Source organism: Anabrus simplex, chromosome 1 (assembly GCF_040414725.1).
Source record: "Anabrus simplex isolate iqAnaSimp1 chromosome 1, ASM4041472v1, whole genome shotgun sequence".
Taxonomy (NCBI): Eukaryota; Metazoa; Arthropoda; class Insecta; order Orthoptera; family Tettigoniidae; genus Anabrus; species Anabrus simplex.
This window is the reverse complement of record NC_090265.1, coordinates 1163212458-1163240130: the sequence shown is the minus strand read 5'-3', so window position 1 is coordinate 1163240130 and position 27673 is coordinate 1163212458. Positions and strand designations below refer to the sequence as shown.

The 27673-nt window shown below is 37.7% G+C and overlaps 1 protein-coding gene across 1 annotated transcript in view; it reads right to left on the bottom strand.

Annotated features, from left to right (window-relative positions):
• Positions 1 to 27673, bottom strand: part of LOC136858135 (gastrula zinc finger protein XlCGF52.1) — a 111458-nt gene that overhangs the window by 49630 nt on the left and 34155 nt on the right. The window contains exons 3-5 of the mRNA XM_068225427.1: positions 14844 to 14927; positions 1570 to 1665; positions 621 to 725 (exon numbers count right to left, since the gene is read on the bottom strand). Coding sequence (XP_068081528.1) covers positions 621 to 725; positions 1570 to 1665; positions 14844 to 14927 — 285 coding nt within the window. The remainder of the gene's footprint in view (positions 1 to 620; positions 726 to 1569; positions 1666 to 14843; positions 14928 to 27673) is intronic.

Genomic DNA, 27673 nt, shown 5'->3' with positions numbered 1-27673 from the left:
AAACAAATCAAAAGGGAACACAGGTTCCTTAAGTAACAGAGCACTTGAAATTTACATATCCCTGATTAACCCTCTCACACATAAAGCAAATGACAAGTTCAGCAGCAGTCATAGTTTGAGTGTCTCCTGCAGGCCGAGTTTTCGTCTTAGGCCAGAGAGATTGATGCACTTTGTGAGGATGTGGGCCATGGTGAAGTCGGCACCACAAGAACACACTGGGAATGGGGGGGTCTTCCCTCTTTAGGAGGTAAGAGTGCATAGATCTTCCATTACCTATCCTCAGTCTACACAAAACTACAGCCTCCCTTTGTGAAGGACCACTATACCATAGTTGCCTTCTTAGTTGCTCTCAGCTTGCTTGAAGAATACTCTGTCTTTTAGGCAACTTCTAAATCAATGAAGTGTTACTTTGTAATAAATAAATTAAAAGGTGAAGATAGCTAACATGTATACAAAATCATTTGTGTTGCTAAGACACTGCAAAAAATACTGTTCAAGCTCAAGTCAATTAGTTGGTGTACGTTGGAAGGTAGGTTGAAGTACCAGATTGAAAATATACTACCTATGAGAATCAAAATATCATTTTATTATTACCATAAAATATACAATAATTTTCTCACCCTATATAGGTCCTCAATCCCTGGCTCGATCTTGATACCACAAAACTCAGGCTCCACCGAGTGGACTTCTGAAGAACTTGATTCTTCTGTATCAGCAATAGCTTTCTGAAATATTCAATGATAAGGTATTACAAGAGAATCAGAGAACCTCATTTTATGAATGACCAAAAATGCAAGACGAAGTTACATAAGTAGGACAGATCATCAGCATAAAGTAAAAGGTAGATCACAGGAAACTAACTATGGTAAATATTAGTTTGTAAATTGGAGAATTGATGACTGGAATGCATTACCTGCAGCTGTCTTAGAGCCTTTCTGAAAAATGTAAAGATGCTTCAAGAATAGACTTCAGCATTCTAGCATCGTATAAACTGTGTGTAAATTTCTATGTGATGGTGTCATATTTTAATGCACTGTATTTACAATGCTAGGATAATAGTAATTGCTCCGCTCAATCTACTGTAAGTCAGTGTAAAATTTTGACATACATAAGGTATGTGTGAATTTGTATATGATGATGCTGGATTTTGAATGTTAAACTAGTATTTCTTGTAATAATTTCTTTCTTTGTAAGTTATAGTGTACAATTTTGAAATATTTAAGGTTCGTGTGAATTTGTATAGGACGGTGTTGTAATGATAAGCTAGTAGTAAGCTCAACCTATAGTACTGTAAGCCGCAGTGTTAAGCACTGGAAATACTTAAGTTGTATGTGAAACTGTATATGACGATGCTGGATTTAGAATGTTAAACTAATAGTATTTCTTGTAATATTTTCTTTCCATGGAATTGATTGTTGTACTCTAGTTCTTGTTGTTGTTTTTGTTGTTGTTTCTGGTGTTGGGTAATTATGTTTTAACTTTACTTTATTATCACACCACTGTAAGTGATCATTGCCACCAGGATATTTCCCAATTGCGATGGATTTATTAATATATTTTTTAAATTACCTGATACATTTCCAATTCAAAGTCATTATCTTCTGGATCTGGTTTGATATCCGTTTCAAAGGTTATTACATCCAAAGCATCATCAGACCTCTCTTCCTGGAAAGCGCAAAACAGAAACAAGAGAATGACCTCAAACAAGATATCATTACAATACATCAGTAATATGGAACTCAGCTAATTAAATCAAGTCATAAAGCAAAACTCATTAGCTACTACAACATCCTGTAACTAAAATACAGAGAGGAGAGATAGATTTTCTACAATTAAATTACTAATTAATTAAGCATATATTTATTTTAGCAATTCTAGGTTTCATAAAAATAGTTACATAAATTATGGTACACTGATTATTTTCCCAAATTCACTTTGCTGTATATACAGTGGGGGTCTAGAATTTGGTCAAATTTGTATAATAAGACAAAGGTTTAATGCAACAAGATATTTTCTTCAAAAGTAGTGTAAATGGGACACAATTCTTTAAAAATGAGGACAATAAAATCTAATACATAGTTTCATACACACCGGATGAGTTGGCCGTGCGGTTAGGAGCGCGCAGCTGTGAGCTCGCATCTGGGAGATAGTGGGTTCAAAACTCACTGTCGGCAGCCCTGAAGATGGTTTTCTGTGGTTTTCAATTTTCACACTAGGCAAATGCTGGGGCTGTACCTTAATTAAGGCCACGGCCGCTTCCTTCCCATTCCTCGGCATTTTCTGTCCCATTGTTGCCATAAGACCTATCTGTGTAGGTGAGACGTAAAGCAAAAAAAAGTTTCATACGCTCGCCGTCATCGTCCGTTACTCATATCTGAGTATACGTTTTTCATCTGTAGTTCATGTTTAGTCCGCTTTGTGCAGTTGACGTTGATGGCTCAACAGGCCAATCCTTGCATAGAACATGCAACCACATTTGGTACACCTGAGAAAGGGGGGTGGAAGTGGTTGGATTTGTCTGAGTTTTCTTCCAAGACAGGCCTCTCTTTTCAGTCTTCGACATTCTGTTTCAAACTGCTGGACAACATTGGAAATGGTTGCATGCCAATAAGGGCGATCTTCAGCAAGTGTGTGCCAAGTACAGGGGTCGATGTTTGTGCTCTTCATGGTCTTTTTTGAACTGATCCTTGTAGCGTTTCAGAGGGGCCCCGGAAGTCCACCTGCCAGAAGTGAGTTCACTGCACAGTAACTGCTGAGGTATTCTGTTGTCACTCATGCATTGGACATGTTCAATCCATCTGAGCTGGTGACTGATGACGGAGATTTCTATTCTGTTCATCTGTGCTTTTTCAAGAACTGCAAAATTGGTTTCATAATCCTTCAATTTGATATTCATGATGATCCTAAGCTTCTGCTGGTGAAAATGTTCCAGTTTCTTGATGTCACAGAGGTATAGAGTCCATGTTTCATGTCCATACAGTAATGTGGAGACAACAACAGTTTGATACACCATCAGTTTATTGAATATACAGTATTAAAATCTTTATTTGAAAAGACTTTGTGGGAAAGACGTCCAAATGCACAATGAGCAGCTCGTATTCTGTTTCCTACATCCATCTCCGAGGTACAATGTGTCAAGAGAATACTCCCAAGGTACGAGAAGTGGTCTACTTATTCTGTTTTCTGAATGTTGATAGTCAGTCCAAAGTGTTCATAAGCTGTTTTAAAGCAGTCAACAGACATTTGCAGTACCTCAAGGGAATGAGATAGATTAATCTTTTAGAGTGGAGTCCTGCCTGATTAAATTTACCTCCATCAAAATGAAAACTAATTTCTACAACTGTGCTGTTGGCAGATGTCTCAGCGCACAGTTGTCAGGTACAGTGCAAAAAGTATAGGTGCAAGCACACAGCCTTGCTTTAGCTCATTAGTAATAGGAAATTCTTCCGAGGCATTGTTTTGATAGAGAACCTGACCAACCACACCATTGTGGAGTGCCCGGACAAGTCCTACCAAATGTTCAGGGCAGCCAAACTGCCTTAAAACCATCCACATAGCATCTCTGGGCACAGTATCAAAGGACTTTCTCAGATTTTAAAATATAAAGAACAAGGGTTTCAGTTGTTCTCTACACTTTTCCTGCAACTGTCTAGCACAGAAGATCATGTCAGTGGTGACTCTGGATGTGCTAAACCAGCACTGTGATTCAGGAAGTATCTTTTCAGAGAGAATCGGAAGTCGATTCAACAGGATATGCCACGGTAGTTACCACAGATACTTCGGTCGCCCTCTTTGAAGAGGGTGACTACGGTAGAATTTTTCATGATGGCAGGTACTTTATGGGTTTTCCATATCATTAGGATCAAAGAAAAGAGCCTTGTTTTAAGAGGAAAGTCTCCATTAAGAGTGAGTTCTAGAGGGACGTTGTCTGGTCCAGGGGCCTTTCTTCATTGTTGTTTTGAAGCGGTTGGTAAGTTGGAAGTGTGTATTTGTGATGAACAGTTCATATTCAGCACAGACCAAGTAGTAATGGGTCATTTGAATTGCAATTCCCTACACTGTAATTTCCCACGGCTGGTTGTCATTTCCCACTCTAGAGTTGAATCTTGTAGGATTCAACAATTCAGAAGTTGGTGGGACTGCCATCCAAGGTTGCATATGATGTGAGACATGCTGGAGAAAGTTTTCAGCAGCAGTGGAACTGCGGTTCAAAAGTGAACTGAAGTGCTCTTTCCAGCGTCTCAGGATGCTTTCTTGGCTGTCTGTAAGAATGGTGGTATTGTTGTTTGAAAATAGGTGCAATGAGTATGGTGTGAAAATTGGCCTTTCAAGACTAAATTGATGTCAGTAGGTAAGAAATCCAGGAGAACTGAATGTCAGATTGGTGATGTGTGTTCTCCCAGGATGGTAATATAGTAAGTGAGATTGAATCAAGGTGCAGTACAGCTAATGCAGTGAGCTTGCAGTTGCGAGTATTCTGTAAGAAGGAAGTCAGCTCCCAGACCAAATTATCTTTATGTTGGTCTGTTTTCAGACCAACTTTGCTTTATGGGAGCGAAAGCTGGGTGGACTCAGGATATCTTATTCATAAGTTAGAAGTAACAGACATGAAAGTAGCGAGAATGATTGCTGGTACAAACGATGGGAACAATGGCAGAAGGGTACTTGGAATGAGGAGATAAAGGCCAAGTTAGGAATGAACTCGATGGATGAAGCTGTATGCATAAACCGGCTTCAGTGGTGGGGTCATGTGAGGCGAATGGAGGAGGATAGGTTACCTAGGAGAATGATGGACTCAGTTATGGAGGGTAAGAGAAGTAGAGGGAGACCAAGACGATGATGGTTAGACTCAGTTCCTAACGATTTAAAGATAAGAGGTATAGAACTAAATGAGGCCACAGCACTACTTGCAAATAGAGGATTGTGGTGACATTTAATAAATTCACAGAGGCTTGCAGACAGAACGCTGAAAGGCATAACGGTCAATAATGATGATGTATGTATGTATATATATCTTATCAGAAGTTTTACTGTGTGGTTGAATGAAGGTGGTAAGACTGCAGACAGCAATCTTATTCAACGCACCTATAGTCTTTGACCAGTTAGCCAGTGTTGAATATGTGACGGCAGTTTAGAATTGTGTAGGCCTAATTCTTGTGTATTACTTTCGGTTTTCAGTAATTAACAGCAATTTTCATTCTGTTCGGGTGTTGTAGAAAAAAGATTTGTACAACTAAGTAGGACTGTAGTGTAGTAGTAGCTTATTTTAATTACCTTGTTGTTGTGTGATCTTTGTGATCTATCGTAGACAATATTTATTTCCTTTCATTTTTATAGACAACATTTCTTTCCTTTCATTTTTACTTTGCACAGAATTAGTTTATTTTTTCCTTTTCTTCTCATTATTCCATAAAGAATGGCTAAGGAGTACAAGTGTAGGAACTGTGGGTGTGGCCAGGCATTAAGGAGTATGACAGAGGAGTAGGAGGATTTGAGGGAGATAATTAGGATTTTCTCAGAGGACAGGAAGGAAAGTAGGCCTCCCTCAAAAAATGTACAGGATACAGTAGGTGTAAAAGAGGGATGGGAAGGAAAGGGGGAAATTGTAGAAGACAGGTCTGATGTTTTAAGGGGAAGGAGACTGCAGGCTAAGGGCTATATTCAGGATTAGAATTTAGGGCAGGTGTCTGTGAGAAATCGGTATGAATCACTGCAGGTAGAACAACCGAGGGAAGATGAGGAACAGGGAACTGTTGCTGAGATGTGTGGAAGTAGGAGGAAGGGAAAAGGTAGGAAAGGGAAATGTAGAGTAGTGGATAGGAAAAGACATATGGAACAGGGTCATGGAAGGGAGAAAAGGGAGGAGGAAGTAGCTTCTGCAGCAGCGAGAGAATATAGGACTGACCAGGAGGGGAGGGGAACATACGAGGTGGGTAGGGTTGCAGCTCTGGTCATGGGGGATTCCATGGTTAGACATGTGGGGAAAGTGTGTGGAGGAAAGGGATCCACGGTAGAGTGTTATCCAGGAATTAGGTTGAGGCAGATGTTGAGGAAAGTAGAAGGGAAGGAAGAGGGAAAGTAGAAGGTGGTAGTGTTTCACGTTGGTACTAACAACGTAAGACAAGCAGGTATAAGGACCAACATATTTGGGGATGTGTGGGATCTGGTAAAGGCAGCACAGGTGATGTTTAAGGAAGCGGAGATTGTTATCAGTGGAATATTGTGTAGGAGGTATACTGAGTGGAAGGTGATTGGGGATTTAAATGAGACTATGGAGTGGCTATGTGGGAAACTGGGAGTGAGATTTCTAGATCCTAATGGGTGGATAGGAGATAGGGATCTGCGCTCAGATGGCGTTCACTTAAACCGCAGTGGTACATATAACTTAGGAAATTTGTTTAGATGGGTTATAGACTGGTACATTCAGGGAAACAGGGTGACCTAGGTAGCAGTGATAAGGGTACAGGGAAATGGAAGTCAAGTAGGGATGACATAAAAATGTTAGTGCTCAATTGTAGAAGTATTGTAAAGAAAGGAATCGAATTAAGTAATTTAATAGATATATACCTACCAGATATTGTAATAGGAGTTGAATCATGGCTGAGAAATTATATAATGGATGCAGAAATATTCTCACAGAATTCAAGCGTGTATCGTAGAGATAGGATAGGAATGGTAGGAGGGGAGTATTCATTCTGGTGAAAGAAGAATTTGTAAGCTACGAAAAAGTTAACGATGACAAACATGAAATTCAAGGTGTAAGGCTCATCTTTAAAAATAACAGGCAACTTGATGTCTTTGGAAAGTACAGACCGGGAAAGGGTAGCGCTGATGCTGATTCAGAATTATTTGATAAGATAATCAGCTATGTTGGAAACGATATGGAAAGGAATGTGATAGTAGCAGGTGATCTCAATTTACCAAATTTCGATTGGGAAGGTAATGCGAATGACATGAAGCATGAACAACAAATGGCAAATAAGTTAATATGGGAAGGTCAGCTGATTCAGAAAGTGATCGAACCAACTAGAGGTAAGAATGTTTTGGATGTGGTGCTGGTAAAACCAGATGAGCTCTATAGAGAAACCGAAGTAATAGAGGGTACTGATGGTCACGGGGCAGTTTTTGTCGCAGTTAAAAATAACTGTGAAAGAAAGGAAGGTATTAAAAATTAGGACTATTAGACAGTACCATATAGCTGATAAAACAGGCATGAGGAAGTTTTTAAAAAGTAACGGTGGAAAAGGGTAAATAAAAATGTAAAAAGTCTCTGGGTTGGGTTTAAAGCAATTGTTGAGGAATGAGAAAATAGGTTTGTACCTTTAAAGGTGGTAAGGAATGGTAAATATCCAGTATATTATAACAGAGAAGTAAAGAAACTAAGAAGGAGGTGCAGGCTGGAAAGAAATATAGAAATGGCTGTGGAAATAAGGAGAAATTGAAGGAAATAGGAAATTGAATCTAGCAAAGAAGTCAGCTAAGGATAACATGATGGCAAGCATATATGGTGGTCATACAAATTTTAGTAAAAAAATGGATGGGTATGTATACGTACTTGAAGGCAGAAACAGGTTCCAAGGACATTCCAGGAATCATTAATGAACAAGGGGAGTGTGTATGCGAGGATCTTCAAAAGGCAGAAGTATTCAATCAGCAGTATGTAAAGATTGTCAGTTACAAGGATAATGTCCAGATAGAGGAGGTGACTAATACTGAGGAAGTATTAAAATTTACCTACGATAACAATGACATTTACAATAAGATACAAAAGCTCAAAACTAGAAAAGCAGCTGGAACTGATAAGATTTCTGGGGATAAACCAAAGGCAATGGGCTGGGATATGGTACCATACCTGAAGTACTTATTTGATTATTGTTTGCATGAAGGAGCTCTACCAAATGAATGGAGAGTTGCTATGGTAGCTCCTGTGTATAAAGGAAACACATAAATCTGAATTTACAGGCCAGTCAGTTTGACATGCACTAAATGTAAGCTTTGGGAAAGCACTTTTTCTGATTATATTAAGCAGGTTTGCAAAATTAAAAACTGGTTTGACAGAAGGCAGTTTGGGTTTAGGAAAGGTTATTCCACTGAAGCTCAACTTGTAGGATTCCAGTAAGATATAGCAGATATCCTGGATTCAGGAAGTAGAAATGAACTGTACTGCAATTGACCCATCAAAGGCATTTAATAGGGTAGATCATGGGAGACTACTGGCAAAAGTGAGTGCTACTGGACTAGAAAAAAGAGTGACTGAACGGCTGGCTATATTTCTAGAAAATAGAACTCAGAGAATTAGAGTAGGCGAAGCTTTATCTGACCCTGTAATAGTTAAGAGGGGAATTTCTCAAGGCAGTATTATTGAACCTTTATGATTTCTTATATACATCAATGATATGAGTAAAGAAGTGGAATCAGAGATAAGGCTTTTTGCAGATGATGTTATTCTGTACAGAGTAATAAATAAGTTACAAGATTGTGAGCAACTGCAAAATGACCTTGATAATATTGTAAGATGGACAGCAGGCAATGGTATGTGATAAACGGGATTAAAAGTCAGGTTGTGAGTTTCACAAATAGGAAAAGTCCTCTCAGTTTTAATTACAGCGTTGATGGGGTGAAAGTTCCTTTTGGGGATTATGGTAAGTACCAAGGTTTTAATATAAGGAAAGATCTTCATTGGGATGACCACAATAACATGATTGTTAATAAAGGGTACATATCTCTGCATATGGTTATGAATGTATTTAGGGGTTGTAGTAAGGATGTAAAGGAGAGGGAATATAAGTCTCTGGTAAGACACCAATTAGAGTATGGTTCCAGTGTATGGGACCCTCACCAGGATTACTTGATTCAAGAACTGGAAAAAATCCAAAGAAAAGCAGCTCGATTTGTTCTGGGTGATTTCCGACAAAAGAGTAGCATTACAAAAATGTTGCAAAGTTTGGGCTACAAAGACTTGGAAGAAAGGAGACAAGCTGCTCAACTAAGTGGTATGTTCTGAAATGTCAGTGAAGAGATGGCGTGGGAATCAACATCTATATCACATGACATCAGCAGACGAATATGTTTGAGTGATGTCTTTAAAAGTAGGAAAGATCACAATATGAAGATAAAGCTGGAATTCAAGAGGACATATTGGGGCAAGTATTCACTTATAGGTAGGGGAGTTAAGGATTGGAATAACTTACCAAGGGAGATGTTCAATAAATTTCCAATTTCTTTGTGATCATTTCAGAAAAGGCTAGGAAAACAACAGATAGGGAATCTGCCACCTAGGCGACTGCCCTAAATGCAGATCAGTAGTGACTGATTGTGTACTGATTGATTGTGACAGCTGTACCAGCCAGATATCCCTGAATATAAAAAATAAAAATACAGTTCTTTTTTTGTGTGTGTTATTCATTCGAACTTAAAGAATGATATTGAAGCATAATATCAGAACAAGAAACTGTTCATATGTATTCATTTGGAAAGTCTAGAGACTAATTTATTTCGTAGCTCCATAAATGGAACGGTGGGCGTAGGAGGGTCCACTGTTTTATACAAAATTGGAAAGTCCTGTCATGATTTATGCTTTAACGATATGATTATTTCACTTTATGCACTGAAATGCGTTGAAATTAATTCAACTGTGTTTTACTCATTTATATTTGTTCTATCGTTTTCAGATTGGCTGTCAATATAATACTGACAAATTCTTGTGGACAGCAATCAAGACTTCACAAATGCCACCATTTACACCTGTTCTATAGAAAATCACCTTCAGAGTGACTGAGAAAGAGGTGATGAAAACAAAGAGGGAGACCAAAACTACTTATCTGAAAGTCAACTTCGGACTGAAGGAGAGCAGCGGACAATGACTACAGTGGCTTTATTTACCTGTACTCTTTTGTACCCTGCCGGCACCACGGTGTAGCAGTAACGTGCCTGCCTCTTACGCAGATGCCCAGGGTTCGATTCCCGGCCAGGTCAGGGATTTTTACCTGGATCTGAGAGCTGGTTCGAGGTCCACTCAACCTACATGATTACAATTGAAGAGCTATATGACGGTGAAATGATGGCCCCGGTCTAGAAAGCAAAGAATAACAGCCGAGAGGATTCATCGTGCTGACTACACAACACCTCATAATCTGCAGGCCTTCAAGCTGAGCAGCAGTCACTTGGAAGGCCATGGCCCTTTGGGGCTGTTGTGCTGTGGGGTTTGGTTTGGTTTTTACTCTTCTGTACCCACCGCCCCATTATTGGGGTAGCTATTATTTTGTAACCAACCAATGGGCTTGTTATTTTCCCTTTTCACTACAAAAGGAAGAAAAAAAAAAAAAAAAAAAGTTGGGGATATAAGGGTTAAAACAGGGATTAAGGCCATAATTGGAGTGATGCACTGTAAGTGACAATAAACAGTAATTAATGGCAATTTTAAACAATGAATACAATAATCAAGGTTGATATACTTGGCCATTAGTAGTTCTTTATGGCATTGCTAATACAGTAGAACCTTGATTATACGTTCTCGGAAACTACGTTTTCTCGTTATATTAGTTCAAATTATGTGGTCCCGTGAGCATCCTAATTAAATCATGTTGTGAAAATTCTGCATTATTCGTTCATCGAAGAAAACGATTTGCCGGATCAACCGTCCAGAAATTTCAGTCCTATCAACGCTAAATCCTCAATCACACGTTTTTCAAGAAACTGTATCTCATGAAAGGACGGCTACGGCATACTTACGGATCTTGGTGTTAACGTCCCGTCATTGCGGTAATTTGAGGAAGTAGTCTACTGTACCGTACTGGAAAAGCGATCGGCGGTGAACTTGCATGGGACCATCTTAGCATTGCATTCAGGTGGTACTGTTTAGAGAATCCTTGGAAATCATAAAGCAGAGAGTGTCCACAACAACTGGAAGGAGACAGTGTGCATTTTGTCTACTTGAAGACAGAATGAGTTTAGTCAAATATTCGCACTTGCAAAACGTCTACATTATGTCCACGGTTACATGTTTATTTTTACTTTTCTCGAGTGTATCGCCAAACGGGTTTTCGTCACTTCCCTCAGGGCACTGTATAGTCACTAGGCTTTCAGGCAGGAATCAAAACTGCTCCTTCTTAAGTAACACAAATTTAGTATTTTAATATTATCGTATACCGGTACGATTATGTTATCGAGACCAGAATCTTACATACTGTACATAAAGTCATGGGATGTTTTGGGATTGCCTGTTACTGTTTAGCTCCTATATAAGACTGGGAATTTTATGTTTTTGCGCTAAAATGTTATAAAAACTGCAGTCAGTTTTTTGTGCACGTTACATTTCGCAGTAGTACCGACTTGTGCAACGCGCACGCTTTCCAGCTGAGTCAAGGTCACGAATAACCATAATTTTGGAAGTTTGTTCAGAAGGGTTAACGATATTTTTTTCTTTCCAAGTTGATTGCGATTAGTGATGGGCAGAATTGAATATAATGCATTCAAGAACTTGAGGATCGATACTTACATATAAATGGGATTGTAAATAAAGGGCACAGATCTCTGCACATGGTTATGAGGGTGTTTAGAGGTTGTAGTAGGGATGTAAAGGAGAGGGCATGTAAGTCTCCAGTAAGGCCCCAACCAGAGTATGGTTCCATTGTATGGGACCTTCACCAGGATTACCTGATGCAAGAACTGGAAAAAATCTAAAGATAAGCAACTTGATTTGTTCTGGGTGATTTCCGACAAAAGAGTAGCGTTACAAAAATGTTGCAAAGTTTGGCCTGGGAAGAACTGGGAGAAAGAAGGTGAGCTGCTCGACTAAGTGGTATGTTAATAATAAATGTAAGAAATTTATTTCAACTTCAACCTATTCAATACAGTACAAGATGTTAACGTTTTAGTTAAACATCATTAAAATAGTTGAGACATGTTTCGCCCCTTTTGTGGGGCATCATCAGTCATATTAATACCTCAAAGTTCTACCAGACGTCTGGTTGGAAAAATGGTAAAACATGTTGCATGAGTAAATACATTAAAAAAATAAAAAATAAAAAAACTTATAATATCTATCATTAACAAAATATCAAATTGATTAAAAATATGTTGCAATAGTGAATATGCTTATGGATTTTCACTTAAACAAAGCTGTCGTTGTGAATGACAATAATGATTGTCTAAAATCTTATGTGATGCTAAAGTTTGAAGACAGTTTAAAATTTATATACAAATATTGGGAATGAATGCGGAATACATATAATCACAAATACTGTACACGTATTTTACATGTGAAATAATGTGGAAAAGCATTCCAAATTTGTGCTGATTTCACTTGAATTTGATCTTAATATTACGTTCATGATGTGGTCTAATGGAATTAGCATCAAGATATGAAAGTTTGTATGTGATTTATGACCAGCTCATGTGAAAACGTTGCATTACGTCGTAATTCAATCTAGATGTCTAAGTTGCATAATTATATTTTGGACCCAAACAAGTTAGTTCACTGAAGTATCCATGGGCTAACTTGTTTGGGTCCAAAATATAATTATGCAACTTAGACATCTAGATTGAATTACGACGTAATGCAACGTTTTCACATGAGCTGGTCATAAATCACATAAAAACTTTCATATCTTGATGCTAATTCCATTAGATCACATCATGAACGTAATATTAAGATCAAATTCAAGTTAAATCAGCACAAATTTGGAATGCTTTTCCACATCATTTCACATGTAAATTACATGTACAGTATTTGTGATTATATGTATTCTGCATTTGTTCCCAATATTTGTATATAAATTTTAAACTGTCATCGAACTTTAGCATCTCACAAGATTTAGACAATCATTATTGTCATTCAGTACACATATGACAGCCTTGTTTAAGTGAAAATCCACAAGCATATTCACTATTGCAACATATTTTTAATCAATTTGATATTTTGTTAATGATAGATATCATAAGTTTTTTTTTTTTTTTTTTTTAATCTATTCACTCATGCAACATGTTTTACAATTTTTCCAACCAGACATCTGGTAGAACTTTGAGGTATTGATATGACTGATGATGCCCCACAAAAGGGGCGAAACATGTCCCAACTATTTTAACGATGTTTAACTAAAACGTTAACATCTTGTACTGTATTGAATAGGTTGAAGTTAAAATAAATTTCTTACATTTATTATTAAGATTCTTTCAATACGGAAAAAATTATCTTCATTACTTGTAATAATAAGTGGTATGTTCCGAGCTGTCAGCAGAGAGATGGCGTAGAATGACATTAGTAGACGAATAAGTTTGAGTGGCTTCTTTAAAAGTAGAAAAGATCACAATATGAAGATAAATTTGGAATTCAAGAGGACAAATTGGGGCAAATATTCATTTATAGGAAGGGGAGTTAGGGACTGGAATAATTTACCAAGAGAGATGTTCAATAAATTTCCAATTTCTTTGAAATCATTTAAGAAAAGTCTAGGAAAACAACAGATAGTGAATCTGCCTCCTGGGCAACTGCCCTAAATGCAGATCAGTATTGATTGATTGATACATGCGAAACCATATTCTCGAGTTCAACATAACCTTTAAAAGTCGATGTAGGCCTAATTTACGCGGTACAAGATTTCCATAAACTGACTATGAACAGTATACCAATGACTAAATTACAATGGATTAGAGAATTAAAAACTACTTGTGGTCAATTGTTGCTTCGCTTGGCATTAAAGGTGTTAGATTTTTCGAAGAATTTGGCTGATCAAAGTTGCTGAACTGAAAGAAGTTTTCAGAAGAAACTGACAAAGTTTTCCCGGTAAAAGTGAATGTAAAGTTATGAGATTTTTAAGTCGCGTACCGGTACTGGTGGCCGTGATCGTTAAGGCGCTGAAGTCTAAATGGTCTGACCATCAGAATGTTGGCCGGCATGGTAGGGGAGGAGGTGGTACACAATTTCTAATCACTAGAGTGCGTGCCAGAAACCTGGATTAAATTCCAAACCTCTCCGCAGTGCTCATTTGGAGCGAGGGCATATGACGCTGTTGATGGTAATTTGTCCGTTGGATGGAGACGTAAGCCTTGCGCAGACCCCTTGATGCTATTTGACAGGAGTAGGCTATGTGCCGGCACCGGGTTTCACCCTCTCCCTACTATCATATATCACATCATTCATTTCATCTCATTAACTCCTCTGACGAGGTTGACGTTAGGAAGGGCATCTGCTCATAAAAATCCGCCACGACAGATTCATCTCACTTCATACCCGATCCCGTAGGGAAATGGGACAAGGGTTGGACAAACAAACAAACCAGTAATTAATGTTTGAAGCCAGCACTGCGGTCTAACTTGCCTGCCTCTCACCAGGAGGGCCCGGGTTCAATTCCCAGCCAGGTCAGACATTTTTACCTGGATATGAGGGCTGGTTCCAGGTTCACTCATTCCATGATTACCTTTAATTGAGGAGATATTTAATGGTGAGATGGTGATCCCGGTCTAGAGACTCGGGAATAACGGCTGAAAGGATTCGTCACACTGACCATGCGTCACCTCATAATCTGCAGGCCTTCGGACCGAGCAGCGGTCGCTTGGTAGGCGGAAGGCCATTGGGGCTGTAGTTTGATTTGGTTTAGGGGTGTTTGTAAGATTATAAGAATACATATTTCAATTTTGTGATGTTTAGTCAAATAGTTGATCGTTCATTCATTCCCGGATTTTCTGTTTTCCCATGCTGTACTTTTTTTTCCGGGGTCCCTTCAAAAACAGAGAATCGAAGTTTCACTGTATATACAAATCTTTTGAGGAAACACAACTAAACTGATAATACAAATCTGGCACAACACTTTCTTCAATAGGTTAAATTTAATAATATCACTCACCAAGGGATCTGAACATTCCTCCATACACTCAGGCTCAAACTTAATATTAGTAACCGCAGTCTCGATGCAGTGACCAGTCAATATCTGCAATTACAGAAGTTTAGTCTTTAGACCAACATTTCATAAATATAAATACACAGACATTCCAAAAGTTCTGTCCCTCACACAAAGGTATCTACAGTAAAGAGAAATAACAGCAAATAATATACATTTGTCACATGTATATAGCTGAATATTAGTTTAAGTGTCAAGACAGAAATATGAAATTTATATTTTGTGGTATCTCGCAACTTATACAAATTCTCAAAACGTCCATCCTTTGCACTCTTCTTGAACTTGCCAGGCTACCAGTCTATTGGCACATGCACCATCTTCAGTGGTAATGAGTGTACTGCTTTAATAATTTCTACTTTAAATACGATGATATTTCAATGGAGGTTAGGAGTAGGCCTTTCCCTGAAGTTGGGGTGGTGGTGATTATTGTTTTACGAGAAAATACAACTGGGAACCATCCTCTCTAAACATTAATTAGAGGAGAAAATGAAGGTCTGACTTTTCAAAGAATGAGGGAGTCAGAAAAAAATAAATAAAGTGAAGGGTCTCAAAGGGTGCGAAAATGAAAGACAACCTAGCTCTTGTAAAGCTAATACTGTACTATCATGGCTGGAAGAGAATAAGAGATGTCCAACTGAGTCGAAAAAGGAAAGCTGAAGGTGAGGAGCCTAGCACAAGAAAGTGGAGGTAATGCTAGACTCAGCTAAGAGCCTCATGGTTGCCAACCCATGCTCCAAAGATGACAGCTCCTGGGATTTATCCCCTTTTAGTTACCTCTCATGACACACAGAGGACAACGTGGATGTATTCTACTGCCCCACCCATAGGAGAAAGGCCTTTACCACCAAATATCTCACAGTCGGTAATCTAAAGGGTTGAGGGCTGAACTCCTGAAGGCCAACTGACAGTGGCAATAAACTCAGGTACATTTACTTCCCTCCAGCATTATCTCAACTGCAGTTTGTGTGCCATCAATGAATCCTATTGAAATATCCAGTACTTCTCCATAGGCAAAGTACTGCTACAGGGCTTGATTATAACCTTCTCCAAAATGCTGCTTTCATAGTTAGATGCACATGTTATGAGTATGACCGCCTGTTCAGACAAATTCAGCTGTGTGATGCCCTTGTATGATACCACCAAACTATCACTGATGCAAGATTGTGTCCTCATTTCAGGAATTTTCTCAGCAGCATCTTGATCGCTGTGAGAATAACCTTTAAAATTTTGGCAGAAAATTTTTTCTTCCACAGCGACTTTTTTAAAATCTGTGAAGTGGAATTGCTGGCGACTGCTGTTTGTTTGCCACTGAAGCAACTGCTTCATGCTTGAGGCTCTTTTAACATGAAAAGCTAATATCAATCTCTGTCCAGTGTTTCTATGATAGGCTGTAAGCCACAGGTCTTCTCTAACAATGCATGACATCGTTCATGGTAAGATTTCCATTTCCTGTGTTGTGATATGCTGTTTCTAGAGTGGATTTGAGAAACATATATTGGTTGAGTCATCACCATCACACTATTTGGACATGCTTTCCTCAGATTTCAATATACAAACTCCTTTAAAATCATAATTAATTTTTTCTAGAAAGCTCCTTTCAAGGCTGCAGCAGGAGAGTTTAACTTATAATTTATTTTGAAATGTTACACATCATCTTGACTGTAGTCCAATAGATGAAGAACCATAAAAATTTTCCAATTGTCAGAAAAATAAACCATAATCACTTTAGCTCTTTGGGCAATGAATTTGCTATAGCCAGTAAAGTAAGCAATTTCAAGTGCACATCCCAATGAACTATGTATGTGAAAATTACAATCCATTGCTCAACAAAGGACTGGCCCAGTGATAAGGAAAGCAGACAATGGCTTGGTTGTTTTTATGGCAATGGGAGGGGAAGGGTATCTCCTAAGCTTTAGCCGAATTCCAACAACACACTGCACATTTTTGAACAGACACAACCAACATTCTTCCTCCTGCTATTTGTGATGGTGAGTATTGTTTTTTATTGTTTTAAGGGAAGTACAAGTAAGCAACCTTTCATTTTAATCAGAACAGAAAAAAGGAAGAGGTGTGACTATTTGAAGAATTAAGGTATCTGCAAAAGGAAGAGAAGGGTCATGAAGGGTGTACAAATTAAAGACTCCCTAGGCTTCACAAACCATCAGGGATTGAAGCGAACAACAGTTGACCAAGGAAGGTCGAATACAAAAGGTATTCCAGATTCGGCTAGGTCATGATGAGCCAACCTCACATCCAGACCATGGGGATTAACCCCTTTTAGTCATCTCTTAAACAGGCAAGAGATACTGTAGATGTTTTCTACCATTCCCCCAACCCCACCCCCCTCACAAGAGATGTTGTTCTTCCTCCAAAGACTTCAAACCTATTGCCAGATCAATACAAGAAGAGTGTGTGTCCCGGCAAGATTAAGATGAAACTGTTCAATCATTCTCATTCTCTCAACCTTCAGAAGCTCTGTTGATAATAAAACTGGCCAGGTATATTCTGGAGTATCATCTACATCAATAACTCTCAACATTATGCAAAGAATTACTTGATCATCTTTAAACAATTGAAAGTTTATTTATTGTTCCTTCCTCTCATCAAATACTTTATTTTGCCAATACTGGGCACTCAGCAATAAAATGGGCCACAGCAACTACTAGTGCTTCAAGCAGCCTAAACTGAAACAACAATTCAGCGCTCAGAAGAATGATTGCTGCCCGTATGATTACTAAGCAGATGTTTTAATTTTTAAATGTAGAAGATGGTTGCCCAGTTGTACTTCCTCTTATAACAATATAATCATCATCACCTGTAAAGCTGGAAAAGTGTGTTTGGTAAATGGAGTATCCCACTTATCTTGATCACCCACAATAACTCTATACTGAAGCTCCAAATGAAAAAGTGTTTCATACAAAAGTTGTATAACTGGAAGGGGAAAATAATACTCCTAGGGTATCAGTTCATTGGCCAAAGGAAGACAAGGGCCATGAAGGGCATGAAAATGAAAGACTCTCTAGGCCTCACAAAGGCTAATACTGTCAATGTCAGGAAGGTCAAATATGAAAGAAGAAAGCAAGGAGACATTTTTTTTTCCATATGGTTATTTCTAGCTGAGTGCAGCCCTTGTAAGGCAGATCCTCCGATGAGGGTGGACGGTATCTGCCATGTGTAGGTAACTGTGTGTAATTGTGGTGGAGGATAGTGTTATGTGTGGTGTGTGAGTTGCAGGGATGTTGGGGACAGCACAAACACCCAGCCCCCGGGCCACTGGAATTAACCAATGAAGGTTAAAATCCCCGACCCAGCTGGGAATTGAACCCGGGACCCTTTGAACCAAAGGCCAGTATGCTGACCATTCAGCCAACGAGTCGGATGAGCAAGGAGACTGGCACAAGTGCATGGAAGCAATGCCAGACTCAGCAAGGGGAACCGTGGAGACTAACCCATGCTCCCAAGTTGAGAGTCCCCGGTCACCTTTTAAGTCGCCTCTTACGACAGGCAGGGGATACTGTGAATGTTAATCTACCACCCCCACCCATAGCAGGTATTTTTTAGTAAGATGTAACTACTAACATAAGTTTCTTAAATTGCACTATGTATTTATTGGTCAAAAGTTCAACGAAGCTCATCAAGACCTATTCAAAAATGCGTCACAATGTACTAATCAAATAAACAGATTGTTAAAAATCAACACAGAATTGGGACTTAGAGTGGTTCATGAAGACTTGGCATGACTGTGCTCCATGGTATGGAACAGTATAACGGTGATGCTCTACATTTGATGTAAAGGTTTTGTAAACACTGCAGGTACCCAGAGCTCCATAATTCATTCCATGGAGATTGCGCTTAGAGAAAACACATGACGTGACAACTATTCAATCAGTCATCCATGTGTAGTCAAATACAGTACAGTAAACTGCAAGTTGAGAGCTGCCTTAATGGAAATGTACAACAACAAAGAGAAGGTAGAAATGTCTGCTCATCTATGGAGAATGTAAGTTAGCAGATGCTTGTTTTCATATTATTTTACAAAAACTCACTCACTCACTCCATAGGCTTCTGAGGGACGTGAAATTCTCGTGCCAATCTCACAATCCTCTTCCATCCTTTTCAATACTGAGTCCACTCTTTCCAGTTATCAATTTGGAGGACCAGCGTACCCTGTTGATCTCCTCCTTCCAGGTGCTTCGGGGTCTTCTTGAAGGTCTTTTCCCATTAAGAGATACCTTGTATAGATCTACTGGTGCTCTGTTATCCTGCATCCTCAGAACATGTCCAGCCCAGTGCAGTCTGTTGGATTCTATCACACCCATTATAGTGTGTTGTTGAGAGAGAGTGTATATTCCATAATTAGATCTTTTCTAACAGCTTTGGGAGATAGGATCGATCAGATAGATACATACCTCAGCAGAGATAAGTCCTCTTCCGCGCATCGGAATAACAAGGAAACAGAACATTATTTGATTCTACAAATAACTTTACTGCTTCGGCCCCGTGTTGACTTGGAATCCTGAAGCGTTCATTCTTAAATACAATTTAAAGTAATGTCTATCAAAGATCTTAAGGATCTTTTATCAAGAAATATTTTATATCAAAGGTTTTCATTCACAACATTGTTCATCTTATGATTTTATGAATACAATTGTCAGTTTCCACGAACTTTGTCATCAAGAATTTTAACGAACAATTCACTCTAATTTTATTGACTATATGACTTAAAACTTTAACAAAGTTTGCTAATAATTTATTTTACTTATCCTTGTGTATGAAAGTGTTTTTAATTTGTCTTACCAATCTAGTAATGTAATTTTTGTATCTGATATATTGTGCAATTTATTCTAGCTGATGATGTCCCCTAGGGGAAGAAACATGCACCAGATTTAATAAATTATACAGGTATTGAATAGATGGACTGCTTACATATAATATTTAAGTTATTCTTAAATATTCGCTACTTGATTTTATAGTCAATATGGGTTTTTATCTAAAATGAAGCTGTTAGAGTGTTACATGTAATACCTATTCATTAGGTAATAATCTCCACTGGTCATCAACTTGGTGTTTCTTATTGATGATCAGAGAACGGATGTATATGTAAAAACATATCTCTTTAGGAAGCTAAAATTAATTATATTTTGCATTATCTTTACGAATCATGACGTGTCGAGATGAAAAATGTATTCATTTTCCATATTTTTCCATATTTTGGAGTTTAGCACATATGTTCCATATTCTTCGTCATTAAACTCAATATAGTCCATATTTTGGCTAAAGAGTATTAAATTATATTAATTAGCAGTCCTCTCAATAATGGAGAAATAAATTAAAAATCTATACTCAAAAAAATATTTTAACTGGTGTGCAGGTAATTATCACGCCTGTCCATGTCTGGGCTGATAAAATAAGCTGATAAGCAGTGCAAAGCAAGAGAGAAGTTGAGCCCGGAAGTGGTGGAGATCAGCCAGTCAGTACCGTGACTATCTGAATCACACTTACAGCACTGATAAGCTGCATTACATAACATCGACTGTGTCTGTGCCATAATTTCGTAACTAGGGAAATCTCATTCATCAATGATGTGCTAGTAGTTTCCGGATTAGTTCGTAATTCGGGCATTCCCCTTGATTGCTTCATAACTCTATCTACTTCACTACCAGTCATTCACAGTTTGAATTAGCAGTGAGACGGATCATAGTGTTCTTGTACGTTCAGTGTGTGCAGTTGTATGTTGATATTCATTGAAGACATTAACGTTGTTACAATATGCCTCAAGTAGCTCAGTCAAACAGTGTAAAATTGAAAAGTTACATAACAGAATTTAAAGAAGATGGTTTTTCAACTGACAGTAATATATTATTTTGTAATTTGTGTCATTGTACAGTGACATCTACTCAAAGGTTCCTTGTGCAACAGCACGGTTCAACCAGTCTAACAAACAACGAGATTCCAAGTAGAGACAGTGGTTTCTGACACAACGAGCAACTTCCAGTGTAACATCCGAGTTCAACACCGATCTCTGCTGTGCTCTCATCTCTGCTGACATACCTCTCTTCAAACTGAATAACCAGCGCTTCAGGGAATTCCTCGAGAAATATACTAAACGATCCATCCCGGATGAGACAACGTTCAGAAAAACGTACTGTTCAGCCATATATGATGAAACTGTTCAGAAGATAAGGCAAGAGATTAAAGACAGTCCAATTTGGGTTTCCAGTGATGAGACAACAGACAAAGAAGGCAGGTTAATTGGCAACGCAATCACTGGTTTGTTAAGCGAAGATTATTGTAATCGGATTATCTTACACTGTGATATTCTAGAAAAGTGCAATAACAAAACTATAGCAAAACTGTTCAATGAGGCTATGGGTATCTTCTGGCCACAGGGTGTTTATTTTCAATGAGGCTATGGGTATCCTCTGGCCACAGGGTGTTGATTTTAATAAAGTGTTACTTTTTATTAGCAATGCCACACCTTATATGATAAAAGCTGGAGAAGCATTATGTGTTGTATATCCTAAGATGACTCATTTAACGTGTGTAGCACATGCCTTTCATCGTGTGGCAGAAGTGGTAAGAGGCAGTTACCCCAAAGTAGATTTATTGATTTATTGAAAAAAGTTTTTTCTCAAAGCCCACAGAAGAGTTCATCTTTTGAAAGAAATGTACCCAGAGTTTCCATTGCCGCCTAAGCCGATTCTAACTAGATGGGGTACGAGGCTGCAAGCGGTTGAATATTATGTTGAATATATAGACTGTATTAAGAACGTTCTGCATGCCATGGACTCTGAAGATGCAGCCTCAACTGAAGCCGCAAAAACAGTTGTCTGCGATACAAGTGCGAGAAATGACTTATGTTACATTCAGCTTAATTTTTCATGCATCACAAAAACATGAAAAAGGCTCCAAAAATCACATCTCTCACTTTCTGAAAGTTGTGAAATAGTGAATAAAACTGTGCAACAACTAAATCGTGGAACAGGTAAAGCTGCAGATGTAGTAAACATGAAGATGGCCACTGTACTTTCAAAGAACCCAGGATATGAAGAAATGACAAATGCAATGCAGTGTGGAGATTTAAGTGTAAAATTAACATTGGATTTAACCCCAGCAGATATTGTGAAGTTGAATTATGCTCCCATTACCTCTTCCGATGTTGAACGCAGTTTCAGTCAATATAAATCTGTCCTTAGAGATAATAGGAGAAGATTCACTTTCCAGCACTTAAAATAACATTTTGTAATCCATTGTTTTGGTAACAGAGTATAAAAGATTGTGTGTTCTTCAAATATATTAAAATGAGAAGTGCAACATTATGTTGCATGTAGATCTACTTTGTTTAGCTTCTTTGAACTTTGATATTAAATAGAAATTAATGTTATATGTGTAATTTTAAGTCCATATATAATTCCATATTTCAATAAAAATAACTAAATATGTATGTACATATTTCAATAATTATTAGTAAATATAAATCCATTCCCTGTTGATGAATGTCTTGCTGATTCTTCTATCTACTTTCTGCAATTTATCGGTTGTTGATTTAGTGTTCAACTTGAAGAGTGTTTCACTAGCGTAAGTTGCTTCGGGTTTTACAACTGTATAGTAATGTCGAAATTTAGCATTTATGGAGAGATTTTTTAAAACCCTTTCATGGCCAGTGGGTGATATAATTCCCACTAACCTTCTTCCGCTATTGGATCAAAGGGTGACCTGATTTCCACATTTGATTTGTGCTGCTGCCTGGTGTGGACATCAGAAAATCTAGAAAAAAATTCTGCTCTGGTATATTTGCAGTTTCTAGGTTGGTGAACATGTTTGTTTACATGTGTGTAATGTAATGGCAGCCAGGAGCGCACATTTTTGGGAAGTGAAGTGATTTTCTGCACCAGAAAGGTGGATGCTAGCAATTCTAAGCTATTTACGTTATCATAAAATTTCTGTAGTGCTTCAGACATAGATTGAGCATATTTTTTGTCCCAGTATGGGTAAATAAATAGGATTTATGTAAAGATGAAACACAGGAACATAAGTTCTTCACCTTGCCATGATTATTCATCTCCAGAATTCTTTTGTTATTTTATTTTATTTCACTTTATTATGTTACTGAGTTCCAGAAATCCCATGAAAAGTAAAATGCAATGTATTAGTAGCTTGTTTCATGACAAATAAATGTGTTAGATTACCTTTCCAATATATAATTGTGGATGTATTATTCATTTGGCTTTCACTTTGTACACCCCTTATTCTACCTGAAATGATGGTTACAGCTGTATTTGGTGGAAATTAGTTATACTTCTGTGCAGTATAAGATGAATGCACATATTCACATTCTATGTCCTGATTTGTGTGTGCTAGCATTTGGTTATTGGGAAGTATAGTTCCCACATTTGTGTCACTTAGGCATACTGACAGCCATTGGGATATATAGTTCCCACATTTTTTTCCCCACAGTTCCAGTGAATGAAATTTAAAAAAAAAAAAGTCTCTCATTCCTTGACATTCCATCACTACAAAAACATGTTTAGTTCCCAAAAATTAATTTCTTAAATAATTTGACCACAAAAGGGTTAATAAGTTGGCCATTACTATTATTATCGAACAATTACTATTTTGTATCATTATAGTAGTTGTTTTGTAATTGCAATGCATATTTATCAAAATAGGGTAAATGTCACAATATTTCAGACAACTGTACTTAGTAATCCGTTGGACTTTCATTCACAAAATATGGTATAATAAACATTTTAAAATCTCAAGTGAGAGCTGATGTAAAACAAACAATTTAAAAATAAAATAAAAAACCTAGATGCTCAAACAACACAAAGAAAAAAAAAGATTCATGCAAATACTTCCTATAGGTAGAGATATCATTTTCTTAAATCCTTAAAAATGCCCAGTCCAGAACGTTTGTTAGGAGTATTCAGGCCAAGGCAAGAATGGGTTAAAGCCAATAAAAGAAGATAATTTCAGTACAATTTTAGAGATTAACTGTATAATCGCTAGTTACTAATTTTGGGTGATAAAATAATATTTTAAATTTTAGCATTGAAAACCTCATAATGTTACTTGGTGGTATGGAGAAAGTATGAAGGTCGGTTTAGTGGTATGCCAGTCTAAAAGTTTGGGAACCCCTGATATCGATAGTAACACAAATGGAAAAGCCTGAACCCCATCGCCGTCATATGTTTATTCTGGCTCCATTCAACACATGTGGGTAGGGGTAAGGGTGGTGGTAGAATAACATCCATCGTAGACCGTGCTTATCATAACAGGTGACTAAAAGGGAGACCAAGGACTCTCAACTTGGGAGCGTGGATTGGCGACCATGGTTTCACTAGGTCAGCCTGGCACTGCTCCCACTTGTGTCAGCGTCCTCGATTTCATCTTTCCTATCTGACCTCCCTTGGTTAACTCTTGTTCTTTCCTGACCTCAACAGTATTACGTTTTCGAGGCCTGGGATGTCTTTCATTTTCACGCCCTTTGTGGCCCTTCCTGTCTTTTGACAATACCTTCATTTTTTGAAGTGTCAGATCTCCTCTATTTTCTTTCTGATTAGTGTTTTCCGATTAGTGTTAATGGAAGATGGTTACCCAGTCGTACTTCCTCTTAAAACAATAATCACCGAGCTCAATAGCTGCAGTCACTTAAGTGCGGCCAGTATCCAGTATTCGGGAGATCGTGGGTTCAAACCCCACTGTCGGCAGCCCTGAAGATGGTTTTCCGTGGTTTCCCATTTTCACACCAGGCAAATGGCTGTACCTTAATTAAGGCCACGGCCACTTCCTTCCCACTCCTAGCCCCTTCCTCCCTCATCGTTGCCGTAAGACCTATCCGTTGTCGGTGTGACGTGAAAAAAAAAAAAAAAAAAAAAAAAAAAAAAAAAAAAACCCCAACAATAATCATCACCACCACCACTACCGTCTCGACAACGTAGTACACGATTATCTAAATCTCAACCAGTAACCACAACAACCAACGAACGAACAAGTGTGTGGCGAAACTTGGAATTATATCCTTAGTGTAACACCTCGTGAGTGCTGGGACTCCAAATTTGCCAAGCTCTCGATGCGATGTACATCGATTACTAGAATGTAACGATTACAATTTTATTTCCAGAAGTAAATTTATGAGTAAAAATTACATTTTAAGAAAAGTACTGACTACTAGTAAAAATTACTATTAAAAAAAGAGCAATCATTACAAGTAATTCAATTATTTTTACTCAATTACTTCCAATTCTGGTCATATTAAATGTTCTTGTTAATGAAAAATATTGTGATACATTTTTGAATAGGTCCTGATAAGCTTCATTGAACTTTTGACTAATAAATACATAGTAGCAAATAAATAAAAAAAATTCTCATGCTGTTACTCGTATCGAACTAATAAATTATGCTATGATAAGGCTGGCTCTCCTGGAGTATTATCTTCACTTTTCAGTTATACAACTTTTTTTATGAAACACTTTTTCACCTGAAGGTTATTAATCTATCACTTACAAAACTGAATAAAAAGAATTTCTAAACAACCTGAGAAAATATGAAGCAATTATCAAAAAATGACAAAAATAATGTTAAAATGATATATGAAATAAATCTTTTATCTCTGTAGTAATGAATAATTTTAATAAAGGAGTTCAAATAGCAAAAATAATGTATGTAGCAGGTGTAACAAATATTGTGTGTACATAATGTTTGAAAGTGATAAACTGTGTTATATTTCCAAGAATACACAGTTTTTATTTCAGCATATTTCCATATTATTCCAGTACGCCACCTGAATTAAGTGCCTATAGCCTTACAAGTCAAATATTTTCTTCAAGAGAAGGAAGGGAGAACCAAACTGTAATGAGTTATTATTAGAGCCCGGATTTCCATGCACTGTCAAATCTCAAAATATGCATGCATTCATGCACTATCATATGGTGAAACATGCATAATAAACTGAAAAATATGAACTATCAAAACTCAGTTCCTTTTGAAACTTTGTACAACTACCGTAATTTCTCCAAATTGTTTCGATTTAAGCTCATCCGTTTATCTGTCACCACATTCTTAAGCACAGAAAATAATCTTTCTGTGTCATAAGAAGTGACAGGTGCATACTTAAATAGAAGACATTTTGGACAAAGTGAGGTCAAATTGTAAGTACTTTGCATTTTCACCACAATACATCTTATATAAGCTTGATGAATTCAAAATCACAATTTCAATGGATCACTTTGATCAACCTATCTCTAGCTGCCGCAGCTACTTCTCCGTGCGATGACTGCAGACACATTTGAATGTCCCCAATAACTAGTAACGAATGCCTGTTACGGTAACAAAGACGTTGGATGAGCAAGAGTTCCAGGTAGGATATTGCAGAACAACAAAGGAAGAGGATTCAGTGCAATACGAAGGTCTGTAAGCTGCTATCTCAGTAACGTGGCATCACAGAAGTGTGATACAAGTTTTGTTCGTCTAACATGGGCGAAAAAATAGACATGAATGAGTAATGCACAATTTACGGTTCAATTTATAGGAATGTATAACTGGAACACCTTATTCCCAAGAATTAAAGAGATCGACATGGGGCCTTCCATCTTACGTCAATGTTTACTCACGCAACAGATAAGAAAGTGCTTGGTTAATCGGATTATAGGACCTCTACCGTATGTACTAACTTTGGTTGTCACATAGGATGCCAGGAATACATTTTCTCCATCTCTCAGTAATAGACATACTGTATAACGTGGAAAAATATTCCCAAATTCTGCACACCAACATTCATAAAAGACACTATCATGCAAGTTAACATTATATATGCGCCAAAGTCAGAAGAAAAGTCATATTACGCAATATTAAACGTCCAAATATTCCAAATTACATCCAAAATCTTCAAAATATGCATTATGCATGAAATTTCTCCTAAAAAGGCCAAAACATGCAAACATGCACGGAAAAAGAATGGTTATTTGGAATCGTTAAGCAATGAAATGAATATTTGCAAAGTTTGAGAACTGTAACCAGCTTATTTGAAAACATGCATTTGCATGGAAATCCGGGCTCTAGTTATTACAGTATAAAAGCTCTTCAGTAGGCTATTTCCTAGAGAACCGGTCTGTTATTTATTCACCAAGATATTTAAGTAATCTAGCTTGGTCTTCTAGAAAATTACATCCTCTCTATGGCACAGATAATAGCTAGCACTGAGTTTGTTTCAGTGAATTTTGCCAGATGGTTACAGACTGCTCAGTCAATACGAGTGAAACATTAGACTTCTGTTGATTATTATTTCCCATTAATGCTGAAAGATATAAGTCTGTACATTTGCTACTATTGATTTCCTCAGAGACATTCTAACTTTCTATTATTTCTAATGTAGTCTACTTTTGGCATTGTATAGTATTTGCTCTCGTCTTCATAGTGTGTTCAGGCTTGGATAAGGAAGAGTAGCTTCCTTTTCACTTGAAAAAATTAGTCACTACTGATTTGAGTTCAAGCTGTCTCAGTGCTTCTTCCATTGGAACCACAAAATCCTCACAATAATCCAAGCGATTTTAATGCATCCAGAGAAATGTGAAATTAAATGAACCTAAGATTTTGTCTGCCGTAAGTCTAACCCCGTGCTCTTGTTGTGGGAGATGGGCAACGGCACTAAGTAGGTGACTGCCTGGAGGAGCAAAGTACATCAGGGACTTTGTGTGCCTGAAGACTGATAAAGCAGCTGTAAAGGTCCTACAAGAACCCTGAGAAGTGACACCTAATGGAGCTTCAATAAAGCCATT